The sequence below is a fragment of the Microcaecilia unicolor genome, chromosome 1, assembly GCF_901765095.1.
Source record: "Microcaecilia unicolor chromosome 1, aMicUni1.1, whole genome shotgun sequence".
NCBI lineage: Eukaryota > Metazoa > Chordata > Amphibia > Gymnophiona > Siphonopidae > Microcaecilia > Microcaecilia unicolor.
In genome coordinates this window covers 641,646,545-641,662,999 of record NC_044031.1, presented here as the reverse complement: position 1 = coordinate 641,662,999, position 16,455 = coordinate 641,646,545, and the positions used below count along the sequence as shown (strand labels likewise).

Here is a 16,455-nt window from a genome sequence, read left to right as displayed (position 1 = left end):
AGGAAGTGGTGTTGTTTCCTTCAGAGCCTTTGCAACAGTGGTGTTTGCTTTATGTAGGGTGGTGCAGTGTGCACTTCTGACTTTGTGTCTAGTTTCCCTGCTTGCTTTGCCTAAGGGCCCGGTTAGTGTTAGTGCAGTGTGCACTGGTGACTGTGTGTTTAGCTTTCCTGCTTTTCCCTTATGGTTCCCCTGCTTTCCCTCTTGGTTTTGGAAGCATTGCTATGTGTAGGGCTTTGGAAGCTCTGTGCTGATAGAAGTACTTCAGGGTTTTGTGTTGTTAGGAACACTGCAGAGTTTGCTGTTAGAAGTACTTCTGGTGTTTGTGCTATTGGGAGCATTGGCAGTCTTTGCTGTTGGTGTTTGGTGCTTTAGAAGCACTTTTTGGCTTATGTGTTAGCTTCACTGCTTTTTCCTTGTGCTCCCCTGTCTTCCCTTTTAGTGCTAGGAGCTCTTCTGGTTGCTTGCCAGAGTAGTGCTTAGGAAGCACCTTGTTAGTTGTATCTAGCTTGCTAGAGCAGTGCTTAGGGAGCTGGTTAGTTCTGTGTTAGCTTATTAGTGTAAAGCTCTGCTTGTAGCTTGGTGCTTAGTAGCACCTGTGTTAGCTTGGTGTTTAGTTCCCTGCTCTGTTAGTTTAGGGCTTAGGAAGTCCCTTTCTTGAGCAGGGATTAGGAGCTCCTGTTTAGTATAGGGCTTAGGAAGTCCTTTTGTCAGTTTACTGTTAGGAACACTCCTGCTGGTTTAGGGCTTGGGAGCACGTAGATCAGTTTAGGTTTAGGAGCACTTCTGTTTCCCAGTCTGGTCCCTATGTCATCCGGTATCCAGTAAGTCCTGTCGGCTACTCGAACCCAGGAGCTCAACTTCTGGGGGGCTTAGTAGCTAAGTGCAGGTGAAGCTGTGTGGACCAGTCCGGTGTTGCTCCAGTCCAGTGTTCCAGTCCTGTGTCCTCCGTCCGGGGGATTCCAGTCCATGTGTTCCGGCTCGCTGGGCGGTGCCTGCAGTCCCTGCCGGTGCCGGTGTGCTTGCCCAGCGTTGGTTGGTGGGTTTTGCCTGCTGCTGTCGCTCCTCGTCAGCAGCCCAAGGGCTCACGTTTGCTCCAGAGCCCGGCCCCGCGGGCTCTGAACCTGAGAACCTGACAGGTATCTTGGCGTTACTGTCAGCTGATTTCTACCATGAGCTAAAATGCTACTTGCGGTTTAGTAAAAGACCTCCTAAGTGTTTTAGCACATAACTGCAAAAGGGGCATTACTGTGGGAGATGAATGGGTGCTCCATCTACATTAGCACGCACAATATAGAATATTGTCAGTTGTGTGTTCAAGTTGCCATGTGTGAGCATTCCCATCCACACCTACTCTGACATGGTGTAAGCGGGTGGTGTATAAATGTTGCCATGAAATGGGATTTGTGCCAGTTTTCTTGTTCTTCAACAACTGCGATCAGTTCATCGATATTTGGCCATATGCTTTCAGTTTGACCATGTTATTCCCATTCTAGAACAACACCATTGGCTCCCCGTTCCATGTCGTTTACAGTTTTAAAACCTTGGTTCTTGTGCACAAAGTACTCTATATTTCCACTCCAGCTTACATTTCTTCTTTGACCTTTCCTTATCGCCCTCTCTATGCATCCCGCTTAGCTTATGAGAATTGTCTCACTCTACCCTCCGTTCATGGTGCCCACCCCCAGACTACTTGCCATGCTGCTTTTTTTCTGTACTTCTCCTTTCCTATAGAACTCCCTCCCAGTCGTCTTACACTCTGAATGCTCACTCCCTAAATTCAGCTCTGCTTTAAAAACTTACCTATTTACCCAGGCATTCCCTAGTTTTACTGATCTAGGAAGACAGTAATTCAACAGTGTAATTTACCCTTTCTTCTGTTACAGTACCAGTGGCGATCCTAGGTCGGCTGCCACCCGGGGCAGATCGCCGCTGCGCACCCCTGCCCGGATGCACCGGCGTCCATCCCACAGGGTGCAGCACGACCCCCCTCCTGGTGCAATGACACCTCCCTTCCCGGCGTATCAAGCCCCCTCACCACGGCGCAATGACATCCCCCTCCCCGGCACATCATCCCGCAAATTTCTCAACCTGCACTTCCCCAGCTGTAAAGGACTAAAATACAAGCTGATGCATGCCACTACATTCTCTTACATGAGCATGCAGGTATGGAATGCACTACCTACAGACCTGAAAACAATCGACGAAACAACTATCTTTCGCAAATCTCTGAAGACATATTTCTTCAACAAAGCCTACAATGAGAACCGATAACCTCAATAAATCCACTCAGCAACCCACTCAGTTATGAAAGTCCACCTTCTACAACTACCCTAATCACTCCCTTCCTTCTTCTCTCTTCCCTTACTTAATCTCTGCACAATACTAATTGTATCTGATATCCTGGAATGACAATGTTAACAAAACTATGTAAGCCACATTGAGCCTGCAAATAGGTGGGAACATGTGGGATACAAATTCAATAAATTAAAAAAAAATAAGTTTGCTCCTGTTAGCTTTTTATCTTCCAGTTGCTTTATATTATTCATTATCATTATCATCACATTTATCCTCATTTTTTTTTTGTTTGGGGGGGGGGGTAACCTTATAGAACAAACATATTGCACCCTATGGATTAGAGGGTCCTAGTTTTTTGTGATATTTACTGAATAACGCTCATGTTTTTGTATATTTTGATTTATGTCACATCACTCAATTTAGTGAGTTTTTCACAATATTAATTCAGAGCCATAAACATAGAGAGTACTACATGATGTATAGAGCTTCACAGTGAGCCATATTCATAGCTAGACTCTCTGAATATTATGCTCGGCTGTGGTTACAGCCTGTACTGAACTCTCTTTTTAGGCTCTTCACTTTAATATATTTCATTACTATAATTTAAGTGTGCATTTTCAGTAAATACCTGGTTTACTTTAGTTAGGGATTTACTTTTTTTGGCGTATTTTGTAGATTTGTCTTTCCCCGGGGGATTTTTATTTAGTATTAAAAATGTATCTGCAGTTCCGGAAGAGTCATTCACTGATGTTGAGCAAGATATGAACTCAGTAATGAAGTTGTACTTTTGTAACTCTAAAATGACTTTAGGTGGTCACAAATTGTGGTATTTGCTGATTGTGACTAAGATAAACTCACTGTTAACTTACTTGTTCTGAAACAGGATCTCAAGAAGGGATATAACAGGTATTCTTGCTCTGGGATTGGTAGCATGGAATGTTTCTATATTAGGTTTCTGTCAGGTAATTCTGACCTGGATTGGCCACAGGATACTAGCTAGATGGACCATGGTCTGACCCGTATGGCTATTCTATGTTCTTAAACAATCCAGGAACACAGGACCTCTGAAGTTATAAAGATGAAATATTTTGACACCTACCAGACAGGACTTAGGAAACCAGGTCTTTGTTACCACATTATAAACCATCAAATTATACTGCTTGGTCATCCTCTGATCACCTATCCATTTCTCCCCCCCCCCCCCCCCCCCCCCAAACACACACATACACTTTCCCTGTGAGACTGTCATTGGAATGCCTTTGTTTTCACTTATATATTCAGATATTTGCAAACATTGTTAATTTCTGAATCTGGAGAGAAGGTATTGCCTTGAAGCTGATAAAAAGGTATCAACTTATTTTATTTTCTTTGTTTTGTTTTATTTCTGTTTTATTTCATCCACAAATATATAGCCACTAAGGCCTAAACTTTGAATGATTATGACTAGAGGAGGGTATAAAGAAATTTAATAACTTGGTGATTGAATTGTTCCTTATAAAACTCCAAAGAGGAAGATAATGGGAAGAGGAAAAGGAAGTGGGAAGTTCCCCATATGGGAACATTGGGCACTAATTAGTTAATGCTGGCGGCCAACAACAAAAGCGCTGCTCGCCACCAGCTGAATATTGGGCCCAGTATTCTTATATCCGCAGAATATGGATTTTGTTGGATAAAACGTCATAAAATAAATTATTGTTATTAGGTAACAGTTGTTCCAGTGAAAACTGCCTCTGTGTCAGGGATTCTGTGACTCAGGCTGGGTGCAGTACAAAGATGCCTGCTACAAGAATTATAAACCCGCATGTCTTGGGGTGATGCAGAGGTAAGAGACACATTCTATTTCAGAACACAGTATGCAAAGATAGATTCATTTGTATTCAGTCTAAGGACCCTGTTTACTGAGGTGTGCTAGCGCTTTTAGCATGTGCTAATGTTTAATGAGCTTCTACACAGCTTAGTAAACAGGGCCCTAAATGCAATATTTCTTTCTAACGGAAAAAAAGGAGATGATCCCAAGGATAAAAACCAAAGAAGAAGTTAAAACTCAACTTTAATAATTAATAAATTATCCAACCCAACATGGCCATGTTTTGAAAGTCTTGTTAGGGGTATACTAGAATAAAAATAAAAAGAGAATACACAATGTATAAAACATAAAACGTATATAAATCAATTAAGTGAAGTAGTAGACAGTGTAAACCATAAGAAAATTAAATGAATAACTAAAATCACATACTAATAAGAAATAATTACATAAGGCAAATAATATATAATTAAAAAACATATATACTAATCAAATAGCTAACAGAGATAACATTAATAAAGGAATTACATTGAAATTGTGTTAAGAAACTTGAGACTACATGCAGGTGGGACAGATAAAATGGGCCCTAAGTGGGTGGAGTGGATTCTAGAACCCAAACTAATTATGCATTACTATCCTGCTTATAATCGAAATAGAAAAACGCCTATATTGTGACCCAAATCGGGAGATAGACGTTGTCTCACAAAAACGAATAAAGCGGTATAATCGAAAGCTGAATTTGGACGTTTTCAACTGCACTCCGTCGCAGATGCGGACAAAGTTGATGAGGGCGTGTCGAAGGCGTGGTGAAGGCGGAACTGGGGTGTGGTTATCGGGCGATCAGAGATGGAAAAAAATATGCGTTTTTTAGCGAGAATTTAGGGCACTTTTCCTGGACCCTGTTTTTCCACGAATATGGCCCCAAAAAGTGCCCTAAATGACCTGATGACCACTGGAGGGAATCGGGGATGATCTCCCCTGACTCCCCAGTGGTCACAAACCCCCTCCCACCACCAAAATATGCCATTTCACAACTTTTTATTTTCAGGCAGGTGGTCCAGGCCCATTCCCCCCACCTGTTACACTTGTGTTGGTAAATGGGAGCCCTCCAAACCGCCCCCCAAACCCACTGTACCCACATGTAGGTGCCCCCCTTCACCCCTTAGGGTTATAGTAATGGTGTAGACTTGTGGGCAGTGGGTTTTGAGGGGGATTTTGGGGGGCTCAACACCCAAGGGAAGGGTGCTATGCACCTGGGAGCTGTTTTACCTTGTTTTTTTTGTTTTTGTAAAGTGCCCCTAGGGTGCCCGGTTGGTGTCCTGGCATGTGAGGGGGACCAGTGCATTACGAATCCTGGCCCCTCCCCACGAATAAATGTCTTGGAGTTATTCGTTTTTGAGCTGGGTGCTTTCGGTTTCCATTATCGCTGAAAAACAAAACGCCCAGCTCAAAAAAAAGATAAACGTCTATGTTTTTTCGAAAATACGGTTTCGGTCCGCCCTTCACGGACCCGTTCTCGGAGATAAACGCCCATGGAGATAGACGTTCCATTCGATTATGCCCCTTTATGTATCCAAACTGATTGTCACATCAGACATGCTGCTTAAGGCATGCTACTTAACACAGAAATGAGATCTGAATATGTGGAATGAAGACCACAGCACACTAGCAAATTTCCCCAATGGAAGTAATGATGCAGCCATGGCTCTGAAATTGTGAGCCTGGAGAAGACCCTCCTGGGCAGCCCACCCTGGGCATAAGAAAAATATCTGTAGCAATTAGATATTGTACGTTTGCCCCCATCCTGCTGAGATAAAAGAAAACAAAAAGTTGGCAAAACTGCCTGTGGTGCTTAGGCCGCTTCAAGCAAAAGGCCAATGCTTGCTTGTAGGCCAAGTTATGCAATGAGCGCTCACTAGGGGCATGAGAATGCGGAAAGTACGTAGGCAAGACAATCAACTGATATCGATAAAATCCCCTTACAATCTTAGTCAGGAACTCAGGTTGCATGCAGAAAACTACTCTATTGTGATTAAATTTAGGGTAAGGTGAAACCACCACCCAGGGTCTGAAGCTCACTGACCCAGTGAGCCAAAGGAACAGCCACCAAAAACAAATTGTCCGGTCAAGCACATCAAGGGACAGGAAACAAGTGGCTCAAAAGAAGCGCTGATCAATTGGGCAGAATGACGTTGAAGTCCAATAACACAGACGGAGGTGTGACTGGGGCTGTGACAAAATCAAGCCTCTCATGAATCAAACAACTTGAGCCTGTCAAAAGATGGGAGTATCCCCTATGTGAAGATGAAAAGCACTGAGTAATATGAGGTGAACCCCCTCCGAGTTGGGTTTCAGGCCAAACTCAGAAACATAAAAAGTATGGAATCAGACCTATGCAGGCATGAAAGGGGATTTAGAGCCTCCCCACCCCCATACACCAGATGGAATATCTCTACCTCTTAGTGGAAGCTTTTCTGAAAGCCAGTAAGACCATGGAGACATAGAGGGGCATAATTGAACGAAAACGTCTATCTCCATGGGCGTTTATCTCCGAGAACGGGTCCGTGAAGGGGCGGACCGAATCGTATTTTCGAAAAAAAATAGATGTCCATGTTTTATTCGACAATTTGTGAGCTGGGCGTTTTTGTTTTTCAGTGATAATGGAAATGAAAGCGCCCAACTCAAAAACGAAATAAATCCAAGGCATTTGTTCGTGGGAGGGGCCAGGGAGTCGCAGTGCACTGGTCCCCCTCACATGCAGGACACCAACCGGGCACCCTAGGGGGCACTTTTACAAAAACAAAAAAAAAAGGTAAAAGAGCTCCAGGTGCAAGCACCCTTCCCTTGTGTGTTGAGCCCCCTAAATCGCCCTCAAAACCCACTGCCCAAAGTCTACACCATTACTATAGCCCTAAGGGGTGAAGGGGGGCACCTACATGTGGGTACAGTGGGTTTGGGGGGGTTGGACGGACTAAGCATAAGCAGCACAATGTAACAGGTAGGGGGGGAGGGCCTGGGTCCACCTGCCTGAAGTCCACTGCCACCCCTAATCACTGCTCCAGGGACCTGCATACTGCTGCCAGGGAGGTGGGTATGACATTTGAGGGTGAAATAAAAAGTTGTGAAACATCATTTTTTGTGGTGGAGGGGGTTAGTGACCACTGGGGGAGTCAGGGGAGGTCATCCCCGATTCCCTCTGGTGGTAATCTGGTCTTTAGGGCACTTTTTGGGGTCTATTCGTGAAAAACAGGGGTCCAGGAAAAGTGCCCTAATTCTAGCTACAAACGCATACTTTTTTCCCATTATCGGCGAAAGGCGCCCATCTCTGTTCGGGTGATAACCACGCCCAAGTCCCGCCTTCACCATGCCTCTGACACACCCCCGTCAACTTTGTATGCTTCCACGATGGAGTGCAGTTGAAAACGTCCAAGTTCGGCTTCGATTATACCGCGTTATTCGTTTTGGGAGATAAACGCCTATCTCCCGATTTAGGTCGCAATATAGGCGTTTTGGTCTTTCGATTATAAGCTGGATTAGTACATAGTAACATAACATAGTAACATACATAGTAACATAGTAGATGACGGCAGAAAAAGACCTGCATGGTCCATCCAGTCTGCCCAACAAGACAAGAAGAAGCAAGGAAGCTAATGCGAAGCCCTGAACATCTAGGTCATGAGATCTACAGATGGAAGAGGGAATTGTCAGGGTAGTACATTGCAACCTGATTGTTAGCTGTGAATGAGTACCAAGTGGCAGAACAGCACTGAAATCTTATAGAGCGTTCCAGATCGCTCGGAGTTCCAGAAGGGGATAAGGAGAGCTGTCTTTTGGGCCGACCAAGCACCTTGCGTGTGAAGCCTAGGTTGGTTGCAGTCATCGTCAGCACCCTGCATGGTTCAGGAACTTGAAAAGGCGTGTCCCAGAGTTCAAGTGGACCATAGAGTTCACCAAAGTAGAAAGTAGACGAGTTGTGGGGACAGTCGGATGACATTGTCCAGGGTCCCCGTGGTCCAACACCACTAAGAATCTGGGGTCCCCTGGGCAGTTCCCATGTGAAAACAAGGCATGCATGTTACATGGACGGTGGAGGTCATGTGATCAAACAACGTCAATATCTGCTGAGGAGTGACTTGCTGATGGCCTTGAACCTAAGTGGCAAGAGCGACAAGAGTGTCTGCTCCAGCACAGGAAGAAATGCCCAAGCCTAATGAGTATCCAGCAGGATTCAAATGATCTCCAAATGGGAAATGGGAAGCAGATGGAACTGAGGGTATTGTAAAATGAACTCTAGTAGGTCCAACACCCAAAAGTTTCTCCAGATGGACTCCTGAGTACTATGCACCAGCCAATCGACTAGATAGGAAACACATGGACTGCCAGTCTGCTCAGCGATGCTGTATCGCTAGACACTCAAGGAACACACTAAGAGCTGATGCAAGGCCAAATGGCAACACATAGTATTAGAAGTGAAATACCCCCAGGGAAAATCAAAGATATTTCTTGTGCATAAACATCCTTCAAGTTCAGAGAGGCAATCATTGTCTTGAATCATGGGGAGTAGAATGCTGAGGGAAACCATCCTGAAGTGTTCTTTGATCAGAAAATTGTATAGGGCCCATAGGCCTAGGATGGAATGCCTCCCCTGGGCCTTCATTGGGACAGGAAAAGACCTGGAATAGAATCCCAGCCCTCTTCCCCTGGTGGTACGGACTTAACCACATGGGCCGTCAGAAAGGCAAGAATGCCTCTACAAGGAACTGATTGAGCTGCGAGGCGATGTGAGTTGCTGTTGGCGGGCAAGTTGTCGGCCTTTGGCCTGTCCCGAAAAACTGCAGCTTCCCCATGACCAGTAGGTCACCCAGAACAGTCACTGGCACTGCATCTATGCTCCCCTGGAGCCAGTGAAAAGATTGCACCTCGCTGTGACTGGAGAGCTGTCTGGGGCTGAGGCACATGCCATTGACAATAATGACTGTGCTGGGTTGAGCCCACTGAGGCTAGCGAGAAGAGGTGGCATACCTATATCTCTGAGTATAGCAGGGACCCACTAGATGAGGAGGTAGTTGCAAAAAGTGTCCATGAGGAGAGAGTTTCGATAGTATCTGTGTATTTTTTAATGAGGTCAGCAACTCCCTCCACCTGCTCTCCATAAGGGGTTTGCACATGGTTTTCACCAGTCTCCACTGAACCTACAAGTCAGAGATATGCAGCGACACTGGGCATAGATCGTGGAAGCCACAGAAAAAGTGTCTTAAGCACCCATGTCCAAGAATGTGTGTCATGTCATCTGCAGCTTGACCATCCGGAAAAGCGACACAACCTGGTCCATTGGGAGAGAGAGCGTAACACATACCAGATGCTGTAAGAATTCACCTGTAGTGGTACATTTTTTGCCCAAATAAATCCAGGGGTCTAGTGTCCCTGCCTGGGGACTCCGAAGTATAGTTCCTAGAACTCCTGGCGCTCTCTTAAGCGTGAATTCAACCACCATATAGTGGTGAGGCAACTGGGGCCTATGAAAGCCAGAGGAGCTCTGGTGCATGGAGGCAATCCCCATGGGGAGGAGCGGAGCTGACAGGGGAGACTCCCAATTCCTCACCAGAACACAAAAGCAACACTGGGCCTTGAAGACTGGGACAATTGAAGTTCTTTATTGATGAACCGACACGGCCCGTGTTTCGGCATTAAAAAACGCCTGCCTCAGGGGTCTGACAACAGAAAATATTTATTTATTTTCTGTTGTCAGACCCCTGAGGCAGGAGTTTTTTAACGCCGAAACACGGGCCGTGTCGGGTCATCAATAAAGAACTTCAATTGTCCCAGTCTTCAAGGCCCAGTGTTGCTTTTTTTTTTGTCTGTAACCACGAATATTCAGCAGCACTTAACTGATTAATGCCGCTGAATACTCGCGGTTAGCACCTGAGACAAAAGTGTCTAACTTTTGGGCATTCTAGGGGTGGAGTTGGCACTTATGCGGTTATTCGCAGCTCTCTACTTGCAGTTGCAGGACCGTCACTTTCCATTGTACTTACACGTGGAACTATCTCTGCAGATATTTAGCCTACTAGTACAAAAAAAGTACTGTTTTGAAGGGAAATGAAATGAAAGGTCTGGAGTCTCTGATAGTATGTAACTTTTTTTATACCTTTAAAATATTTCATATATTAACTGCTTAGCTGTTTTTATAATGGTTGGAATATGAAATTAATTAACCTTGAACTTTTAACCTTGAAGTGCTGATATTCAGCCCTTAACTGTGTAAGATAGCCACATAAATTGGTCCATATAAAAAGTGGTCCTATCTTATGTGGTTAAGGGCTGAATATTGCACTTAACTGCATAGGTTTTAGCAGCCAACATAAAACCAGATATTCAATGCCAGTGCCAGGACATGGCCTGACATTGAATATCCAGGAATACAGCCACCGGATGAATATTAGCTGGATGGCCTTTATCTGCTGTTATTTTGAATTTCTCTAAACTAAGAGCCCAGCTTATGCTGTGTACTTTCTGCCTTCTTGAATTATGTACTTGTTTTTTTATTAAACACAGCAAAAGAACAAGCCTTAGCATACAAACAGCAAAGATGACAAATAAGTCCTGAATCAAAAAGATAAGTTTACAAAAAAAAAAGTTTTTAATTGTAGTAGTCAATAACACATTGAAGGTATGGATGACTCAACACGATCTGTGTTTCGGCCGTAAGACCTGCCTCAGGAGTCAATACCAAATACCTCATTTCAACTAGATTTAGCAAAATCACATAAAATGCACCAAAGTATGCAATGTCACTTGTAAGAATTCTTCTCATGAGAGCTCTGAATAACAGTGATTAATCTAGTGTATGCATTTGATTTTAGGCTTTTCTTATGCCACAAAATTAATTTCCTGAAAAACAATACTGAACATTCTAAAAATATCTAAGAATTAACTATGAAAAATGAAACCTTCAGATATGCACAGGTTGGTGGGGAAAATGAGACAATGCATGATTTTTTAATGTGTTGTTATGTGCACTGTACAGTGTGTTTACTATTATTTGAATATTGCACACACCTTCTTCAGTAGTAGCTCAAGGTGAGTTACATTCAGGTACACTGGATAGTTCTCTATACCATGTCTGCTCACAATCTAAGTTTGTATCGGAGGTAATGGAGGGTTAAGTGATTTGCCCAAGATCACAAGGAACAGCAGTGAGATTTGAACCAGCTATCTTTGGAGTGCAAGACCAGTGCTCTAACCACTAGGCCACTCCTCCACTTGAGGTATTGCTTGAAAATAATGGAATATAAGTTGTGAAATTTTTAAATTAATCTTTATTGGTTGTTTTAGGCAACATGCCGATCACTCAGTTCTCATCTGGCCTCTATCCATTCTGCAGAAGAAAATGAGTTTATTTATGTTTTGATGGGAAAAATACATAATCATACCACTGGAGAATCTTACTGGATAGGAGGACACGATATTTTCAAAGTAAGAATTTTTTCTTTCTTTCTTTTTATTTTTTAATGTTAGACAGAACCTCACAGACACAGCATGATGTGATGGATGGTAACAGGACCAGGAATCTGATCTGTAGTATAAGGGATACCTTCACTAGGGACATTATGAATGAATTTAACAAAATCAGTCACAAAGACTTACCTCCAACAAACATCGATGCCTCCTAAAACAACTGCAGAAAAGTGGTTTATATTGGGAGGGGGGAGATAAAAAAAGGAAACTTTCTAAAGCACACAGGAACCCTTTTACAAAACAGCAGTAAGCCCGCCGCATGCTGCCTAGTTAGTACTGGGATAGCGTGGGAGCCCTTACCGCCACCTCAGTGAGTGGCATTAAGTGCTCCCCCGCAAGGCCACGTGGTAAGTGAAATCTTACCACATGGCCATGTCTTTTTTTTTTTTTGGCCTGTTTATCCACTCTGGTAAAAAGGGCCTCAGCGTGTGGCAAAAAAACAACCCCCACTGCTATTGCAGGGCCTTTTTTTACCACAGCTTGATAAAAGGACCCCACAGAGCAGTGCACAATTGTCAGCCAGAAGTATTACAGATTTGTAGGATAATGTCACTTTGCTGATCTCCTGTTCCCTTTTGTCCAGCCTTGCACTCTTACTATCCAGTGCACTGATCCACAGCTTAATTCTGAGCACTGCAGAGACATTTAAACCTGTCTGATTTATACAAAACTATTACTTTCATGTGAGATTGACAGCTGCCACAACCTTTCCATCTGTCTCTCAGGGCTCTGTGCTCCTTTCACTGTTTTCCCTCATCCATGCAAGCTTTTTCTACCTTTCCCTCTGATCCTCTCTGTCTAAATACCACAACTGCCAAGTTACCCATTCCAAGAGGGAGACTTTTTGGCCAGCCCTGGATTTCTGCCAGCCTTATTGGCTGTATTATGGGATCTGCAGCACTGATTTCAATGGATAGAATTATGGACTACAAATAATAATATAATAATCTAACTGTGAAATGAGTAGTGAATCAACAAGGATGTTGAGAGCTGATGGGAAAATGAGTGAACAAATGGAGCAGGTCAAACAGAGTTTGTAGACACCACCACTGATTAGGTGAGAAAGATGGGGCTGAAAAGACAGATCTGAGTCATGGAACACACCCAAAATGCAAACAGAGTCAATCTGGGTTACTGGAACATTTTTTTTGTTACATTTGTACCCCACACTTTCCCACTCATGGCAGGCTCAATGTGGCTTACATATTGTATACAGGTACTTATTTGTACCTGGGGAAATGGAGGGTTGAGTGACTTGCCCAGAGTCACAAGGAGCTGCCTGTGCTTGAAGTGGGAATTGAACTCAGTTCCTCAGGATCAAAGTCCACCACCCTAACCACTAGGCCACTCTAGTATGTGGCATATTAGAGAAGTGAACGAGTTTGGAGTTCTGGGATTCAGGACAACATTATGTTCCTGAACCAGTAGTGACTGAGGAAAGTTTAAGGTTCAAATTGGTGATTATCAGCAGGAGTGCATGTATCTAAAGTGCATAGTATTTGGATATTATCCCATAAATTACTACTACTACTACTATTTAGCATTTCTATAGCGCTACAAGGCGTACGCAGCGCTGCACAAACATAGAAGAAAAGACAGTCCCTGCTCAAAGAGCTTACAATCTAATAGACAAAAAATAAAGTAAGCAAATCAAATCAATTAATGTGTACAGGAAGGAGGAGAGAAGGTTACAAGTGGTTACGAGTCAAAAGCAATGTTAAAGAGGTGGGCTTTCAGTCTAGATTTAAAGGTGGCCAAGGATGGGGCAAGACGTAGGGGCTCAGGAAGTTTATTCCAGGCATAGGGTGCAGCGAGACAGAAGGCGCAAAGTCTGGAGTTGGCAGTAGAGGAGAAGGGAACAGATAAGAAGGATTTATCCATGGAGCGGATTGCACATGAAGGGGTGTAGGGAAGGATGAGTGTGGAGAGATACTGAGGAGCAGCAGAGTGAGTACATTTATAGGTTAGTAGAAGAAGTTTGAACAGGATGCAAAAACGGATAGGGAGCCAGTGAAGCGACTTGAGAAGAGGGGTAGTATGAGTAAAGCGACCCTGGCGGAAGACGAGACGGGCAGCAGAGTTTTGAACCAACTGGAGAGGGGAGAGGTGACTAAGTGGGAGGCCAGCAAGAAGCAAATTGCAATAGTCTAAATGAGAGGTGACAAGGGTGTGGATGAGGGTTTTGGTAGAGTGCTCGGAAAGAAAGGGGCGGATTTTACGGATGTTGTAAGAAAGAAACAACAGGTCTTGGCGATCTGCTGGATATGAGCAGAGAAGGAGAGAGAAGAGTCAAAAATGACCCCAAGGTTTCGAGCTGAGGAGACAGGGAGAATGAGAGAAATAGAAAACGGGGGGGGGGGGGGGGGGGGGGGGGAGTGGGGAGGTAGGTTTGGGGGGAAAATGAGAAGCTCGGTTTTGGTCATGTTTAATTTCAGGTGCCGTTGAGACATCCAGACAGCAATGTCAGACAAGCACGCTGAAACTTTGGTTTGGATGCAAGGTGAGATATCAGGGGTAGAAAGGTAGATTTGGGAGTCATCAGCATAGAGATGGTAGGAAAGCCATGGGATGAGATTAATGAACCAATGGAAGAAGTGTAGATAGAAAAGAGGAGGGGACCAAGAACAGAACCCTGAGGTACGCCGACAGGCAGAGGGATAGAAGTAGAAGAGGAATCACCAGAGTGAACACTGAAGGTGCGGAGAGAGAGGTAGGAAGAGAACCAGGAAAGGACAGAGCCCTGGAATAAATGAGCATCATTAGTTCTAGAGTCTGAGCTAGTGTAAGGAGAGGGGCCAAGAAGATATACTGAACAGAGTAGGTGAGAGGATGGACCCCTGAGGGACTCCCACACCAGGATAGAAAAGAGCAGAGGTTGAGTCATTGAAGATGACAATATAGGTGAGATATGAAGTAAGCAAATGTAATACAATCCCGGTGATGCCAATAGACTGCAGACAATGAAGTAGGAGCAAGTGATTAGCTAAATCAAAGCAGCAGAGAGATCTAGAGAGAGAAGAAGAACTGAATTGGACAGATCAAGAGTATGGTATAGAAAAGTTGTGATTCTTAGTAATGTAGTTTCAGTACTATGGAAAGCCATTTGATTAGGATGCAACACATGAGTTTTGGAAAGAAAGTTCGTAAGCTAAGTATGAACTATGAATTCAACAATCTTGGCTGTAAAAAGGGAGATTAGCAACTGGGCAATAGTTGTTAGGATCAGTGGCTGCACCGGAAACATTTTTGGCTTTAGGGCAAATGGTAGCCAGTTTCCAAAAGTCAGGGACTAGTCCTGAGGACAAGCTAAGGGCAGTCATGGCATGAATTGAAACAGAGGAGGGAATCAAGAGATTGCTTAATCAGAGTGGATGGGTCAGTGGGCGCTGTGGTCGTTTTCATACCTTTAATAATGCTACTTAATATGGTGGGAGAAGGTATGTTGAACTGACTGAAGGTAGTACATGGCACAGCTGCATCAGCTGTCGAGGACAAAGGATGAATTGAAGAAGAGAAGATATTCTGTAGTGTGAAAAATTTGTTCATAAAATGGGTTGCTAAAGCTTGTGCAGAAGGCAAATTCTCTGGAGACATTGTGGTTGACTTATAAGTGGTAAGAGTTTGCAGAGTTTTATAAAGAATAGAGGTGTTTGGTGCTTTGGTAATATTATGTCTTTTGGGCTGATAAGATAGCAAGTTTATGTTTTAATGTTTTTATTGGTGACAGATGTGGGAAACAAAAGATACAGTGCAATCAACTTGTTAGCAAACAAACCGCCTCCATCTGTACATCGCACATTAACATTGCATCTCACCATACATTACACTTTTTGTTTAACCCCCCCCCCCCCCCTCCAATCCCCCTTCTTCTTCAACCTACTTCCCCCTACAGATTATAGTAAAAACATTTTAGGCAGTTACACCAACCCTTAGGCCAAGTGCCACCTTAGTGAACAAGCCCCTTACAGTAACAACACCCCTCTCAACAGACCGTCCACAGTATTTATGGGCCAAACTCCAAGAACAAAGTCAGAACTAACTGTATGAGTTTGCCCATCGGTGGTATAGGCATAAAATACAAAACTTATCATTACCCTTCCCCCCTCCCCGTCCACCCACCCTCTTACCCAACCCCATGTCACACTACTCTATTTTAAGCATTCAGTATTCTACTGTGCGCTACTACGGCCAATGAATCCCAGAATGGGACCAAGCCCGACAGAACTGGTCTTCCCCAGATAGCAAGTTTATGTGAGTGGGCTGTACTTCTATACATGGATAGAGTAGTGGAAGATGAATGGTGGTGCTATGCATGGCTATGGCTCTATCCAGATAGTAGTGATAATGAGACCACTATCTAGATAACTGTATAGATAACGTAGCACAGCCTTTCTCTGGTATGATGCATGGCTCTATCCAGATAGTGGTGGGGCAATCAGTAATGATTTTCAGCTGCACTATCCAGACAGTATATACTTCTGTTCTAGTGTTTCTGAATATCAGGCTGTTTATAATTCGCCTCTTCATCCTATCCTTCCTGGGGTGATGGTGATTCATTACTTAATTTCTTGAAGTCCCTTTCCATTTATTCATCTGCTTTTGTAGTTGCATATATATTATAATCTTTCTGGTTCACACAAATATATTCTACTTCTCTACTGAATGTCCATTTCTTCAATCTTTGACTAAATGTTTGCTATTTAAAGGAGGGGGACTATATGTGGACTGATGGTTCGAAATGGGATTATGCAACATTTGGCTATGGACAACCAGACAATTTGGGAGGTGAAAATTACATTGGCTCTTGGTACCCTGATAATGGTGAGTTCCATTTCAGC

The 16,455-nt window shown here is 43.8% G+C and overlaps 1 protein-coding gene across 3 annotated transcripts in view; it reads left to right on the top strand.

Annotated features, from left to right (window-relative positions):
- The window catches only part of LOC115482271 (lectin-like), a 58,337-nt gene that overhangs the window by 31,828 nt on the left and 10,054 nt on the right, over positions 1-16,455 (top strand). For all 3 annotated transcript variants that reach the window (XM_030221952.1, XM_030221940.1, XM_030221946.1), the window contains exons 4-6: positions 3,998-4,117; positions 11,435-11,575; positions 16,324-16,438. In XM_030221952.1, the coding sequence (XP_030077812.1) occupies positions 4,097-4,117; positions 11,435-11,575; positions 16,324-16,438 (277 nt within the window). In that variant the 5' untranslated portion in view covers positions 3,998-4,096. The remainder of the gene's footprint in view (positions 1-3,997; positions 4,118-11,434; positions 11,576-16,323; positions 16,439-16,455) is intronic.